This window comes from Ruditapes philippinarum, unplaced genomic scaffold (genome assembly GCF_026571515.1).
Source record: "Ruditapes philippinarum isolate M1 unplaced genomic scaffold, ASM2657151v2 ctg845_1_1_1_1, whole genome shotgun sequence".
Lineage (NCBI taxonomy): Eukaryota > Metazoa > Mollusca > Bivalvia > Venerida > Veneridae > Ruditapes > Ruditapes philippinarum.
This window is the reverse complement of record NW_026855333.1, coordinates 1-17,107: the sequence shown is the minus strand read 5'-3', so window position 1 is coordinate 17,107 and position 17,107 is coordinate 1. Positions and strand designations below refer to the sequence as shown.

General features: G+C 34.4%; 2 protein-coding genes across 2 annotated transcripts in view; one reads left to right on the top strand and one right to left on the bottom strand.

Annotated features, from left to right (window-relative positions):
• LOC132742978 (major facilitator superfamily domain-containing protein 1-like) overlaps nt 1-257 on the bottom strand; it is a 50,345-nt gene extending 50,088 nt beyond the window's left edge. Inside the window, exon 1 of the mRNA XM_060731481.1 lies at nt 59-257. Coding sequence (XP_060587464.1) covers nt 59-212 — 154 coding nt within the window. The 5' untranslated portion in view covers nt 213-257. The remainder of the gene's footprint in view (nt 1-58) is intronic.
• A 2,430-nt stretch (nt 258-2,687) lies between these two features.
• On the top strand, nt 2,688-16,946 carry LOC132742975 (remodeling and spacing factor 1-like; the record flags this gene model as incomplete). Its single annotated transcript, XM_060731478.1, is given in 6 exon segments — nt 2,688-2,879; nt 6,728-6,828; nt 11,490-11,582; nt 13,930-14,058; nt 15,187-15,263; nt 16,857-16,946. Coding segments are annotated over 6 exon segments (585 nt in total). The 5' UTR covers nt 2,688-2,734.
• Between the last annotated feature and the right edge of the window lie 161 nt (nt 16,947-17,107).

The following is a 17,107-nucleotide window of genomic DNA, read 5'->3' as shown; positions in this document are numbered from 1 at the left end:
GCGCAGCGACTTTTTACATCACTTTCATAATTTAGGAGGAAATGAAAAGGGATCTTACCAAAACTAAGAAAACACATAATAATCAAGACGAGGTATCGATGAAGTGGCCTCCTAGGATTGCATGCCAATGTTGCCCCGCATGCTGAAAGTTCTTCCTCCTCGCCATCATATTCTTTTATTAAAGGAGTTTTCTCTGTTTGCTTGTCCGTCATTTTGTATTATTGTATAATCACGTGACAGTCACGCGCACAATTATACCCATGATCGGTCCTACTAAACACTGCTAAGGACTACTAAGGACCGCTAAGGGCTGCTAAGGAGGCACACAGGACTGCCTTAGGAGGCACAAAGGACCTTGAAATACCTCCTAGGGCATTTTTATAACATATTTCAGAAAGTTAAGAGATAAAAATTGTATTATTTTGAGAAAAAATCAAATTTTGGTGTTTCGATGTGATGCAGGATCACTAAGGACTGCTAAGAGGCACAAAGGACTGCTAGGAAGGTATTTAGGACCTTAAAATACCTCCTTGGCATTCTTATAATATAATAGCATATTCTTATAATAGCACAAAGGACTGCTAGGGAGGCACAAAGTACCTTAAGCTACCTCCTAGGGCATTTTTATAACAAACTTCAGTATTTTTACTACTAGTTTAGTGATAAAAATGTATTATTTTAAGAAAAAAATATAATTTTCTGATAGAATTTATGCTTTGGATGAGTTGAACGACCGCTAAGGACTGCTATAGGGGCACAAAGGACTACTTAGGAGACACAAAGAACCTTTAAATACCTCCTAGCTAGGGCATTCTTATAACATATTTCAGTATAATATGTTAACTAGCTAGTTTAGTGATAAAAAAATGTATTATTTTAAGAAAAAATATAATTTTAGTGATAGAATTTATGATTTTGATGAGTTACAGGACCGCTATAAGGACTGCTATAGGGGCACAAAGGACTGCAATGGAGGCATAAAGGACATTAAAATACATCCTAGGGCATTCTTATAACATATTTCAGTATGTTAACTACTAGTTAAGTGATACAAAATGTATTATTTAAAAAAAATATATATAATTTTGGTGATAGATTTTATGATTTTGACGAGTTACAGGACCGCTAAGGACTGCTGAGAGGCACAAAGGACTGCTAGGGAGACATAAAGGACATTTAAATACCTCATTGGGCATTCATATAACATATTTCAGTATGTTTTGTAATTAAAAATGTATTATTTTAAGGAAAAAAAATTGTTGATAGAATTTGTGATTTTGACGATTTGCAGGACCGCTAAGGACTGCTGAGAGGCACAAAAAACTGCTAAGAGGCACAAAGGACTGCTAGGGAGGCACAAAGGACCTTAAGATATCTCCTAGTGTATTCTTATAATATATTTCTGTATGTTCAGTGACAAAAAATGTATTATTTTAAGAAATAATATAATTTTCCTGATAGAATTTATGCTTTAGATGAGTTGATTGATCGCTGTGGGGGCACAAAAGGACTATTTAGGAGGCACAAAAGACCTTAAAACACCTCCTAGGGCATTCTTATATTTCAGTATGTTTACTACATGTTTAATGATAAAAAATGTAATATTTTAAGAAAAAAAATAATTTTGGAGATGGAATTTGTGATTTTGACAAGTTGCAAGACCGCTTAGGATTGCTGACTTGAGGGATAATGAAAAAATGCAACATCCCTCACACCCCCTGGCACCGGCTTGAGCCGTACTCAATTCTCAACACTTAAAAGTGCTGAACTCAATGGTCCCGAAGAACCAGAAAAATAAAACAACACTGAAGTGAAGAACGGGGCGACTTTTGAAGACAAAACAAATTTATAATCTATCATCCCGTTTTATGAAAATGATGCAGATAATTTATACAAAAACGCATTTTATAAAATTGAGATATGGAAAGCACCAATATGTAAGGAAATATATGTAATATATGTCTATAATGGGACAAAATTAAAATTACAAGTCAAGTATTGAACAGTACATAAATAATTTACGTGATTACGTATATTACCTTTTTATGACATAGTTATCACACATCTTACCAAATAATATACATTTTATGAATCATGTACGCCTCCTTAATGACAGCCAATTTCTTATATTACATTAGACCTTGAAATGTATATACCAAAAGCATTTTAAGTTTAATAAAAAATATCAAACAAGGCAACTTGAGTTGTTGAGTTATTGGCCGGAAACCGTTTTTACGTACAAGGTCAGTGTGACTTTGACAATTACCTAGAGACTAGTCATGACCAGTAGATAATCCCTACTGTCTTTTTATCCCTAGGTCGTTAGGGGGAATACATTTATATATATATTAGTTATAAAGATCGTTGACAGGTTATATGGCCTTATATTAACGGCTGTTTGTAAATATAACCCGAGCTGTTAACGGTTAGGCGAGGGTTATATTGCAAACAGCCGTTTATATACGGCCATATAACATGTCAACAATCTATATAACGAATTTATAATACAACAAGCATCATTTTCAGAGAAAAAAGTAAGATTTCTTCATGAATCGACATATATAAACATGTCATCAAGATACTTTTGGAGGATATTCCCCTCCATAGTATCTCTATTGCCCGTCTATCCTAATGTCCTGCACGAACGTCTGCGTTTTAGCCTGTGCCCGACTTTTAAGCAGTGTCAGGCCTAATTCGTAAACAACTTAGTACGAGACCGATTAGCATAAACAAAATGGCATCTCAAGCCGAAAATGATTGTTTATCTAATCCAAATTTCGCTGTTATTTGTTCTTTTATGGATAGATATGGCGAAACACTAGGTTTACCCGAAATTGGTTACAAAGACCTTCAAGAATGGATCGAAGACGGAAAAAAAGGTAAGGCGTCTATTGTGTTTGATATAGGAAAATGAACAAAGGACTTATACCCATAATGGTATCCTTATTATCTGTTTATTATATGCGTTATTATATGTCCTATAAAACCTAGTATATTTATTTGTTATTCTACTTAGAAGGTCTTATATGAAGACGTTTCTTGTGATCAAAATGTTGCTAGAATGAGGCTGTCACTTTGTCTAATAGGGTTACTTATATTTATAAAAAAAACTACCTTCCATTGAGTCAAACCCCTGCTGGGAATCTAGACATTGCACGTCACAAGTAAGAGGTTTAAAAACAGGTATAAAAGCAGAATAAATGTTTAAAAGACAAACACAGGGTTGGTGTGTCAGGGTGAGACAAGTATGTTGATTCAATCTGTCTAACAGCCTTATTGAACATGGGACCAGCGGTCCTACTAAACACTGCTAAGGACCGCTAAGGACTGCTAAGGAGCCACAAAGGACTACTAGGGAGGCACAAAGGACCTTAAAATACTTCCTAGGGCATTCTTATAATACATGGTAGTATGTTTAGTGGAAAAAAAATTATAATTTTAAGAAAAAATATTATTTTGGTGAAAATTTTATGAGTTGCCGGACCGCTAAGGACTGCTCAGATACACAAAAGACTGTTTAGTAGGACCCATGGGACCAGACATCCATGGTGACAAGTGATAATAAATGCAAGGAAGTGGCTAGCTGTACGGCAGGACTCACTGTATTTGCTATTTATACGGCAATTTTCAAAACAATATGAAAGTCGAAAATGCATATCTTATTCAGGCCTTTCCCCAGGCGCTTTATGCACCGTGCTCCCACTGTGCCTTAATCTCCAAATCAATCTCACCGCTGTGCCATTACTAAGTCACCGCGGCGTTTGATTTTTCTGATCCCTATTTTTAATTTCGTATAGCACTTGAAAATCTGATCACATGATTAATCAATAAATACAGCGGTCATCAATCAGCGCATGTGATAACAGATTAACAGGTTGTTTATAGGGTGCAATTAATCAGTCTGCAAAAATCTGTCAGTCCTCGGTCATGGCTGAATAAAAATTAAGTTGTCCACAGGCCTTTCTCCAGGCTCTTTAAGCATCGCGCTCCCGCTGTGCCTTAAACTCCAAATCAATCTCACCACTGTGCCATAAAATTCACAGGGCGCTTGATTTTTCTGATCTCTATCGTTCAATGGTTTACAATTTCATTAAACGCTTGCATAATCTGATAATAAACACAGCTGTTGTGACTCGCAATATTCGAGCATGTGTGATAATGGATTAACAGGTTGTATTCACCTGTTTATAGGGTATGATGAATGCAGTCTGTGCGAAGTCCGTCTGTCCTGGCTTACTAAAAATCATGTGGTCCGAGATAAAAAAAATTACCGTTGGTCCTCGTGTATAAATAAAATTTCAAGAATCTTTTAGTTTTTTTTGAGCTCACCAGAATTGAAGGTTCAGGGTGAGCTATTAGTATCAAAGGGGTATGCTCCGTCGTCATGTGTCAACAATCGTCTTCTTTTCTGAAACTGCTGGGCAGATATACTACAAATTTGGTCTGTAGCATCCTTGTGAAAGTCGCCCTTAAATTTGCTCATGTCATTTCAATCGGCCCCTTTTAGGGGTCAACAGAGCTAAAAGTAGAAAAAAATCTTTAAACATCTTCTACTACAGAACTAATTGATGGATGATCACCAAACTTAGTCTGTAGCATTCTTGGGTAGTCTTTTAACAAGTTGGCTCAAATTAATTTGATTGGCCCCTTTTAGGGGTCTCTAGGGCTAAAAATAGAAAAAAACCTTTAAACATCTTCTACAGAACTAATTGATGGGTGATCACCAAACTTTGTCTGTAGCATTCTTGGGTACATTGTAGTCTTTTATCAAGTTTGCTCATATTAATTTGATTGGCCCCAAAGCTAAAAATAGAAATACATTGAAACGTCCATTTCTACAGAAGTAATGATGATGACCACCAAATTTTGTTTGTAGCATTCTTAGGTAGTCTTTTATCAAGTTTGCTCATATTAATTTGATTGTCCCCTTTTATGGGCCGCTCAAGCTAAAAATAGAAAAACCATTGAACATCATCTCCTACTGAAATAATTAATGGATGATCACTTAACTTTGTCTGTCAACATAGCATTCTTAGGTAGTCTTTTATCAAGTTTGCTTATATAATTTGATTAGCCCCATTTAAGCTAAAGCTTAAATACCCCAGGTCATGGCATTTCTTCAAATTATTGTTCAAAGATATTCTATGCTCAAATTTAATAGTAGAAAATATTGACAATGAATAATTTCCAACACTGAAAAGCAGTTGTTTTTGGTGACTGACTCAGGGCCATCATGGCCCACTTGTTATATTTTCAATATTAATGACATGTTTGATAAATTAATAAGCTCCCCGTGACGATAAAAATTGTCATCAGCAATGGTAAATTTTGTCGTAATTTACAAATTTTAAAGTTTGTTTTACGATGCCTGTTGAAATAGCCGATATTAATGGAAGCCTTGTTGTAATAGTCAATAGTTGTTTTGATTTGTTTGAAAGCATGGGAAAGGGAGCTACAAGTTGGTCTCATTACTGGTTTGAGATAATCTGGCAAGGGAATGGCAACCTTATTTTGTAGGATGTTGTAAAACACAGATCAGACACTATGTGTCTTTCTTCTTGACTTCTCCACTCTAGGGATTCAAGCATAGTGGAAACACTTTTTTTTACCTGAGCGTGAAGCCCCATGCTAATTAGGATTAATGCCTTTAAATGTAACATACGCTACTGTTGCCACCTAGAATTTTCAACTTGTAAGGATGTGTTGCAGAATAAACAAGACATACATGTATGCAATTGCTCATTGCTACAGTACATGCATATGCACTTTGGTTATTAGTGAAAATTATATTTTGCTGTTAAAGCCTCACTGTTATCATAGATGATAAAATGTCGCCAAATACATATGAATAAAAGTTACGAACAAGGAAAATGAGAGGGAAACAGACAGAAAGTCGCTGGCTGTATGGGCCCATACTTTTTCCCATAAGTTCCAGCTGTATGTGAGTCACAGTTAACCTATACTCACTGTAGACTAGAGGCTAGTCATACAGACCTTTAAAAGTAAAATGCACAATAAAAAACATTAATGAGTATGCAAATTTGTGTGTCTAGAAGAAGACTTTACAGATTATAAATGAAAATTGAGCACAAACTATAATGAAAAGTGAACTTTTTGGCAGTTGCTTTAATATAGTTTATATGATTATGAAATACAGATTTTAATCCGTGATGAGTGAAAAACCCTGTTAACACTCTAGTGGAAATTGGCCAGAAATGTTGTTTTCATGATTTCTAGGTCAAGTAAACTAGGTTACACAGCCAATATATGGTAAAACCATATTAACACTCTAGAGGCTTTTGTTTTGATCCAAATATCCTCGACATTGGTCAGAAAGGTTGTTTTGATAATTTCTAGGTCAAGTTCGAATATGGGTCATCTGGGGTTAAAAACTAGATCACACAGCCAAAATGTGGTAAATCTTTTTGTTTTGATGATTTCTAGGTCAAGTAAATCATCAAAACAACCTTTCTGACACCAATTTCGAGGATTTTGGATCAAAACAAAAGCCTCCTCCTGCAGGACGCTTGACTCTGAAAATATTTTTGATGTGTGACTTTTTCATAGTTAACAATATCAATTGGAAGAGCCTGAATAATTAGGTGAGCAAAACTGGCTGCTTAACACAATTTTGACTGCAATATCAGCAAACCCAAACCACTTTATGACTGCAAGAATGTTATTTTACAATATTTTTATTTTCTTCTTTATTTTTTTTCTTTTTAAGTGAATCCTTTACTGATAGATCTCCATGTAAGGCTGTTGAGAAGAATTCACAAAAAATTGTCAAATGTTACTGCAGACAGATGGGAGAGAGGAGTTGTCAAGGTAAAGTGCATGTTAAAATGAGAATTGTTCATTGCTTCATGAATTGATTTAGTTTGCTATGTGGAAATAATACTTGTTGCTGGTGTTTCCATTAGTTTTATAAATGCTGGAAGTGTGTACTAGCATGTGGTGCAGATAAGTTGCATGCTTTAAAATGAAAAATTTTCTGTGCATTTTAGAGTAAAATTGAATGCAAAGGACATCATTTTGCCGTTATGAATGAAGTTTTAAATTCATATGCTACTGAAAGAAAATAGTAACAGATGAAATGACATTAATAATTTTTTGAGGTAAACAATTTAAATATGGTAGAATATGCTATATTCAGTGGTATTCCATTGGTAATACCAGTGGTTAACCAGTGATAAATTTCTCTGTTATTCCACTGTAAGTTTACAGCTTGTATAATGGTGGTATACCATCCCAGTGGAAACCAGTGATAAATTTTCAGTGGAATACCAGAGAAATGCACCGTAATAACAGAGGTAAATTGGAGAAATCCTTAAAAACATGTATTGAATTCTGAAAAATGATAACTTTAATTTTTAATAACTTTAATTTTTAAAAGAATATTGATATCAGAATTGTTATGAGCTGGTTATTCTGGGCTCTCCCAATTTAAGCTTGACTTGAATGTACTTCAAAGGATAAAAGAGAGTTGTTGTGATAGTATTGCCACGCCGTCTGCAAACTTAAACACTTTTTTCCTTCTTGGTGTCTTATTTTTGAATAGATTGTCTTTAACCAGACAGACCTTGACCTTCACTCATAAATAACATTGACCTTGAAGGTCATATTATTGAAATTTTCTTTTTTACAAACTTTACAGGAATGATCATCATGAAAAGCAGTGCACCTGGGGTTTTGCATGTGGATTAATTCTGTTTTGTTAGAGTTTTTGCATTTGACTTAGTATAAATTTGCAATTTTTAACTTGTGTTGTGTGTAACCTAAAAAAAACTTAGTATAACTTTACAATTTTCACATGGTGTCGCGTGTAGCCTAAAAAATATCTGACTAGAGTCATGAAACTTTACAGGAATGTTAGTCAGCATGTGTAGTTCATTCACGTTAGGGGTTGGCTTCTGAATTTATTCAGTATTTTTAGAGTTATTGCTCTTGGCTTAGTAAAAGATTTGCAATTCTCAACTTGTGTCTTGCTTTACTCAAAATATTTGACCTAGTCTCATGACTGTTGGTCAGCATGACTTGCAAAGTTGTGCATCAAGGGTTTTGTTATGCTCCCCGAAAAATTTCAGGGGAGCATATAGTCGCTGCATTGTCCGTCCGCACAAACCCAGAGGTACTTGTGTGACCTGGAGAACAATGGGTAACATTGATGATCCTATTCATTCCGTTTTTACTTGTGTTCAATATTGAAGCCTTGTGTGACTAAAAATGGCTAAAAAGTATGTCTGTCTGTCCGTCCGTCCACTTTTCTTGTCTGGGACATAACTTTGAAACAATAAGAGGTATCAACATAAAACTTTGTAGGTAGATAGATCTCATTGAGTAGGTGTGCAGTGCACAAGACTGTAACTCTGCCTTGCCTAATTTTTGCATTGTTGCCCTTTGTTTATTTTTACACTGGGACATAACTCTAAAACTGTAAGAGGTATTAACATGAAACTTTGTAGGTAGATAGATCTCATTGAGTAGGTGTGCAGTGCACAAGAACTGTAACTCTGTCTTGCCTAATTTTTGAATTATTGCCTTTTGTTTATTTTTACACTTTGAACTTTGTCCAGGACATAGCTCTAAAAGTATAAGAGATATCAACATGAAACTTTGTAGGTAGATAGATCTCATTGTATAGAACTGCAATGCTAAAGAACCTAAAAAACAGCCTTGTCTAATTTTGGAGTTATTGCCCTTTGTTCATTTTTACAATTTGAATTTTACCCGGGACATTACTCTGAAACTATAAGAGATGTCATCCCGAAACTTTATAGATAGATAGAAGTGCAGTGCAAAAAATACATAACTCTGCCTTGCCTAATTTTGAAGTTTTCGCCCTTTGTTCATTTTTTTATACTTTCCTGTGTCCAAAACCTTCTCGAGGAGCATCTTACACCTGGTTCAACCAGTTCTTGTTTTCTTTTATTTTCGTATTGCTATTTTAAGCCTGAAACATTGTAACTGCCATTTAATCAAGTTTAGCAAGTCATAGTAGATGGCATTTAATAGAAAAAAGTGTAGTGTATAGAATGGATAATATAACTTAAAATGCTTCACAATAACTGTGATTTAACAAACATAACCTGAACAAGTGCCACAAACAGTTAAAGAATGAGCATACCAAAGACCAAAATTAAAGAATTCTTCTTTAAGTTGGATAATCAAGGTCCTAATAGCAAATAAAACAAATTAAACAGATACAGCATGATGCTTAGCTATGTCAGTCATCTTGTGTAAGATCCATAATTTCATCTATGCTCTTCAGTCATCTATGCTCTACAGTCATCTATGTTCTTCAGTCATCAATATTCTTCAGTCATCTATGGTCTTTAGTCCTCCATGCTCTACAGTAATCTATGCTCTTCAGTCATCTATGCTCTACAGTCATTCATGCCCTACAGTCATCTATGCTCTTCAGTCATCTATGCTCTTCAGTCATCTATGCTCTTCAGTCATTCATGCCCTACAGTCATCTATGGTCTTCAGTCATCTATGCTCTACAGACATCTATGTTATTCAGTCATCAATATTCTTCAGTCATCTATGGTCTTCAGTCCTCAATGCTCTACAGTTATCTATGCTCTTCAGTTATCTATGCTCTCCAGTCATCTATGCTCTTCAGTCAACTATGCTCTTCAGTCATCTATCTCTTAAGTCATCCATGCTCTACAGTCATCTATGCTCTCCAGTCATTTATGCTTTTCAGTCATCTATGCTCTTCAGTTGTCCATGCCTTTCAGTCATCTATGCTTTTCAGTCATCTATGCTCTTCAGTTGCCCATGCCTTTCAGTCATCTATGCTCTTCAGTCATCTATGCTCTTTAGTTGTCCATGCTCTACAGTCATCAATGTTTTTCAGTTGTCCATGCTCTTCAGTCATCTATGCTCTACAGTCATCTATGCTCTACAGTCATCAATATTCTTCAGTCATCTATGGTCTTTAGTCCTCCATGCTCTACAGTAATCTATGCTCTTCAGTCATCTATGCTCTTCACTCGTCCATGCTCTCCAGTCATCCATGCTCTCCAGTCATCTATGCTCTACAGTCATCAATGTTCTTCAGTCATCTATGCTCTTCACTCGTCCATGCTCTCCAGTCATCCATGCTCTCCAGTCATCTATGCTCTTTAGTTGTCCATGCTCTTCAGTCATCTATGCTCTTTAGTTGTCCATGCTCTTCAGTCATCTATGCTCTTCAGTCATCTATGCTCTTCAGTCATCTATGCTCTTCACTCATCCATGCTCTCCAGTCATCTATGCTCTTCAGTTGTCCATGCTCTTCAGTCATCTTTGCTCTTCAGTCATCTATGCTCTTCAGTCATCTATGCTCTTCACTCATCCATGCTCTCAAGTCATCTATGCTCTTCAGTCATCTATGGTCTTCAGTCATCTATGGTCTTCAGTCATCTATGGTCTTCAGTCATCTATGGTCTTAAGTCGCCATGCTCTACAGTCTTCCATGGTCTTCAGTCATCTATGGTCTTCAGTCATCTATGCTCTTCAGTCACCCATGCTCTACAGTCCTCTATGCTCTTCAGTCATCTATGCTCTTCAGTCATCTATGCTCTTCAGTCATCTATGCTCTTCAGTCATTTATGCTCTTCAGTCATCTATGCTCTTCAGTCATTTATGCTCTTCAGTCATCTATGCTCTTCAGTTGTCCATGCTCTTCAGTCATCTATGCTCTTCAGTCATCTATGCTCTTCAGTCATCTATGCTCTTCACTCGTCCATGCTCTTCAGTCATCTATGCTCTTCAGTCATCTATGGTCTTCAGTCATCTATGCTCTTCAGTCATCTATGGTCTTCAGTCATCTATGGTCTTCAGTCATCTATGCTCTTCAGTCATCCATGGTCTTCAGTCATCTATGGTCTTCAGTCATCTATGGTCTTCAGTCATCTATGCTCTTCACTCATCTATGCTCTTCAGTCATCTATGGTCTTCTATTATCTATGCTCTTCAGTCATCCATGCTCTACACTCGTCCATGCTCTTCAGTCATCTATGCTCTTCACTCATCCATGCTCTTCAGTCATCTATGCTCTTCAGTCATCTATGCTCTTCTGTTATCTATGCTCTTCAGTCATCCATGGTCTTCAGTCATCTATGGTCCTGCCCCTGACCTGGATTCATTCAAGACATTGGTGAAGTCTTTCTTACTGACTAGATGATGTAAATACAAGTTGGCATAAGCTATTTAAACATTTGAAGCTATTTGACATGTATTTTTTCTTGGGCATTCCACACTCAACAATGCTTGTGCCTTTTAATATTCTTCAGTAGATTATATACTCCATGGTGTAAAAGAATACATGTATACAGTTTAAGTTATATTATGAACTACATGTTTTGGTCTTAGAATGTCTTCAGTTTATAATTGCAGTTGTTCTTCTATGATGTAGTATGTAGTTAATGTAGTAAGTTTAATATTGATAGTAGTGGTTTCATCATTAAAGAAAAATTGATTTCTTTTGTTGATTTCAGTTTTGCTACAAATATTCAAATGTAGATGCATGGGAGATAGAAAGGTTTGGATACAAGTTGGCAAAAATCTCTACCAAGCTGAAACTTTTGAAGGTAAAAAGATGGTACATGTATTTAAAAAGTAACATATGCTTTAACTTATGATGAATGTTTTTGCCAATATTTAAATAAATTGTTATTGGGTAGCATAGTAAATGAAATGTAAGAGGGCTCACATATTGCCTGCTGCACAGTAAATGGGCCAATTGTGTTAGCATATAAGTCAAAAAATAAAGTTAAACATACAAGGTGATATTTGCTTTTATGTTTATTTGTCTTCAGTTTAATTTTGCCTATATGTCTATATGAAAACTCCTGAAAACGTCCTTAAATACTAGATACTTTTATACTAGAATTTTTAAACAAAACATAGCTTCTTTTCGTGTAATTAGCTCACTTAAGCTGGCTCAGAATATGCTTTTAGGATTGTCCATTACCTGTAGTCTGCCATAAATGTAGTATTACCTTTTTTGGCCTCTTCAAAACAGGTATTTATTATGCCCCTTGGGTCAATATTGGCCCCAGCTCTGGAGTCACTTAGTTGATATATTTTTGTATGAGAAAAAACATTTCAGTCTTGTTTTGTGAAATAATGCCTATAGTTTAAATATTTGTAATGTAGCATTGACTAGTTGACCTAGAAAATTGATATAATAATAAATCATGCCCCTTGGGTCAATATTGGCCCAACCCAAGGGGTCTCATATTTTGTTTCGACTTCTATAGGATAACTTATTTGAGACTTATAGTATGAAACTACAATGCCAAGAGCTAAGATATTTTGCATGTTGCATTCCCTTGTGGACCTCTTCAGAACTGATAATAAACATGCCCCTTGGGTCAATATTGGCCCACCCCGGGGTCACTTGATTTATATGGGAAAACACATTTAAGTCTTATTGTGTGAAACTACAAAGCCCAGAGCTAAGATATTTGGCATGTAGAAAGAAGTTGTATATTTCTACAAGAGTTATATTAATCATGATCCTCAGGTCAAATTGGCCCTGTCCCGGTATTCACTTGCTTTATGTAGACCATGGTATAGGAAAACATCTTTTTGCAGATAAAACTATGCCTCTATATTTGGGATATACCATTGCCTAGTAGACCTCTATTAAAGTTTAATGAATCATACATCTTGGGTAAAAATGCCTCCACCTATGAGGTCATATAGTATCATAAAGATAATTAAGATAAACATTTTAGTCCCTTACCAGTTTATGAAATGATAAACAAAAGCACTTCCAAGGTGGGACAATATATACCCGAATGTAAATTTGTCTGAGTAATCAAAATATTCTTTCAATTAGGGAACAGACCCAATCAAGAAACTTATCTGAACAAGCTATATCATAATATTGCAAGCAATACAAAAGTCCCCTACCGGTTAAAACATCGGCAACATTCTGAAGGGCTGTTGTCATTCAGTTAAACCATTGTGGAAGACATGCATGAACATTAAATATATTGTATTTTGAGTTCTTAGTTTATCTGCATCATAATAATATGTTAAGTTTCCATGCCTTATAAGGAAATTATGTTTATACATGTATCAGATAATCAAAAGATCCAATTTTCTCAAGACGAATATGTATAACAAATGTTTCAACTTTTCTCTATTTTTGAGTAAATTTGTTGGAAAAACTCCAAGTTCTTTAAAAGTAACAGTTTTTAGAGAAGGCCAGACAGATGAACTTATGTTAAAGAGGAGATAACTTTTTAAATAAAGATGCTAGAATTATGAACATCGTCATACATGATGTGAGTGGTGACAAAGAACAATTATCTTAAGTCTAAAGTGGTCAAGGTCACTGTTTCTAAAAATATAGAAATGATATAGAAATGATTTTTGGACAATAACAAGAGTTGGGAATGAGATATTGTAATCAAACTTGGTATATAGAAGCTTATGTGGAGACCTTGTTTGAGATTGTTTTTATCTCCTTAGATCAAGGTCAATGTCTTTGTTACTAAAAAGTAGAAAAATGGTTTCTGAATGATAACTAGAGTTATGAATGAGAACTTATAATAAAATGACCTTTAGTGATAGTTCTAGTCAAAGTTGGATATTGACTCTTAATGACATGGACTGTCAAGGTCAAATATGAAATGTTATGATAATTCTGTACAAAAAGAATAAAGGCTTTGCAAACCCATCATTACAATATGTTTCCTTCAATGCTTCCTTTTGCCTTTGTAAATGTGAAAAAGAGTATGGCCCTGAGTCCCTTCGGGTGGCACTTGCTGCCAGGGAAAGTATGGCCATTATATATATATATATTTGTTTATATCTAAGTAATAGAGGAATACTCTTCTATGTGCAAGGCCCCTAACAGTTTTGATGGGATTAACTTATTGGCTGAAAACCTGATTTTGTGACCATTCCTGTTGTATGTTTCAGAACTTGATGGAATCTCAGTTTGATTGTAACAATAAATTTAAAGACAAAGTAAATGAGATCCCTGTAGAAGAGATGAGATTTCAACCTGTCGGGAGAGACAAAGATGGCATGGCATACTGGTACCTTCTTGTAAGTCTAATGTATTGTAAAATGTTTTTTTCTCATAAACAAGGTGATAAATTTGTAAAGGACATTTACATATAATGTGAAAATGAAAGAAAGCCAAATCAATATATACATTTAAATATTTTTTGTATGGTGGCCATAAACCATAATATAAGATAGAATTCAGTTAATAATTTGGTGAGCAATATAAGCGTCATCAGGGCCCTCTTGTTAACATGTTTAAGTGTTTCTACTAGTTAAAGTTATGAGTCTGTCACAAACTTTCACAACTGCACACTACTCAATGTCATTTGTTGATGTCATGCGCCGTTTTGAAGTCATACATTTATCTTATTCTTATACTTCTGCTTATTCTTTTCAAGTATTGTACATATATATCTACCTGATAATAAAAGTGAAAATAAGTTGTTTTACTGGTAAACAAGTTTTCATGTGATTTGATGACAAAATAAAATATAAGGAGGAGAATTCTGCAAGGAATATTAATAAGCCCTCGTATTCCCTAATTGTGTCATCCAAATGAAAAAAAAAAATGTGTAGAAATTCAGGTTTTATTTATATTTTACAAAATACTGCTGTTGGTAGCATATACCACTTCATAATGGGAGCCAAATTTATTGTTCATCTGAACTTGATGTATTTAATGATTAACTGAACTTGACACAACTTTGAATGAGCTGTAATAATTCATATTTGCATGCTTGTTAAAGTGACATTATGCTCATTTTTTCACTGTCAAGTCAAGTTGAATGAGCAATATATTTTAAATGATTTTCTTTTATATGATGTTTGATCATTAATTGCTAATGAAAATTGTTTATAATACAATATAAAAACTACCAAAATTACAAAAGACTGCCCACTCTTTTTAAGAATTTAGCATTCCTCATACATTCTGAACTTTGTATATAGAAATTTCTGTTCATTACATGGATTATAGATTATTTTTTTTTATAGTAAAATATAAAATCAGACACAGCTATGGCAAAAAGACAAGTTCTATGTATTTTTACATGTACCTTGACCACTTACATTTGAATTGGCATAATGTCAGTTTAAACGATGAGAAGCAGACACTATTAATGTAAAGGTAGCATATAAAACACAATCATGTTTTGTTTGTTGTTACAGGATAAAGAGTTGAACCTTCGTGTTTATAGAGAGCATCAAGATGATGTTGACTCGGAGTCCTGGGAACTTGTCTGCAGGTATATCTCTGCCCTTCACTGTTGCCACTTTCAATCATGCTGTTCTATAGTTCAGTACACTGTCTTGAGAGTCACTTCTAGTTTCATTTTGACCACTGTAGCATATTTAATTGATTACCTTGCGGGTAATTCTGTATTTAAATTCCAAAATAATGTCTTCCAATGTCTAGGGCTTTGAATTTTGAAGTATGAATATTTGAAATATTTAAAATGTTTGCCATGGAAGTTATTAAGAAATGTGGTGATTCAGAATTTTTAATTAAATAAACATATAGATGATACTGAATGAGTATAGGTTCTATACTGAATGTATTGAATGTCAATGAGTTGAAAAAAATAATTATGCAAGCTTTACATTATTTTATTCAATGAGATCAATAAATTTTAGTAATGAACTTACACAAAGAATAATATTTTATTTTATCACAAAGCAAATAAAAATAAGAACACAGTGAACATGAGAAAATAATCACGTTTTGATTACTGTGCTATAGTAACATTTATTCAAACTTTACACAATGTTTGCATTATGCAAATGAGGTCACATCAAATACATGCACAGTCATGCAATACCATTTTTATGGAGTCACGAAAGTGGCAAGGTAATGTGATACAATTTCTGTATACATACGGAATATTATGTTGTAGTAGCTTTCTGATGCTTTGTATTTTTCTACGAGCAGCGGTGGAAAATTGATATCTCGCAAGACCGAAGGTCGAGCGAGATATCAATTTTCCAACGTTGCGAGTAGAAAAATACATAGTCTCAGAAAGCTACTATAACATAATTTTCCTTTTATTATATACCTTTTCGTTTTATTCAGAAATGAAATGCATTTGTCAAGAAAATAAATTCATGACTGACGGATGAATACGTAATTCTTGCAAACTGGCCACGCCTTTAATTAATTTGGTTCCCGTTTCCAAATGCAACGTTATACAAGGCTTAAGATCGGAACCAAAACGTCAAAAATAAGTCCGGCACTTCCATATATGGTACCCGTATTTGTCACTAACATAATACGGAAATTTCTATCCGCTGAAGCGTATTTGCGCTTCAATATTTGCGTGTATTTTAGCGAGAAAATTTATAGGTATATAATAAATTTGTTTCCATCATGTGATCATTGATCATCAATTTCTTTATACATTTGTTTCCATCATGTGATCATTGATCATCAATTTCTTTATACATTTGTTTCCATCATGTGATCATTGATCATCAATTTCTGTATACATTTGTTTCCATCATGTGATCATTGATCATTCAATTTCTGTTATAAATTGTTTCCATCATGTGATCATTGATCATCAATTTTCTTTAAACATTTGTTTCCATCATTGATCATTGATCATCAAATTTCTTTATACATTTGTTTTTCCATCATGTGATCATTGATCATCAATTTCTGTATACATTTGTTTCCATCATGTGATCATTGATCATCATTTCTTTATACATTTTGTTTCCATCATGTGATCATTGATCATCAATTTCTTTATTTTGGCAGAAAACATTATAAATTAAAGACAAGTGCGCAGGAGATAGTTATGGAATCATGGCAATAGTTGTTATTTTTGTGTTATTTTTAGAAACAGAGAAGATCTTGCAAAATTTGGTAAACTGGTCTGAAACTGGTACAGGCATGAAATTAGATAAACAGGAGTCTTCTGACCAATCAGGTGATGTTGATTATTAATGATTTAGCTCATCTGAGCACAAAAAGTGCTAAGGTAAGCTTCTTTGTGAGCATGATGTCCGTCTTCCATCATCTGTCATTGTCCATGACTCCTATTGAAACCAATGAATTGATATTAACCAAACTACACAGGAATATCTTTGT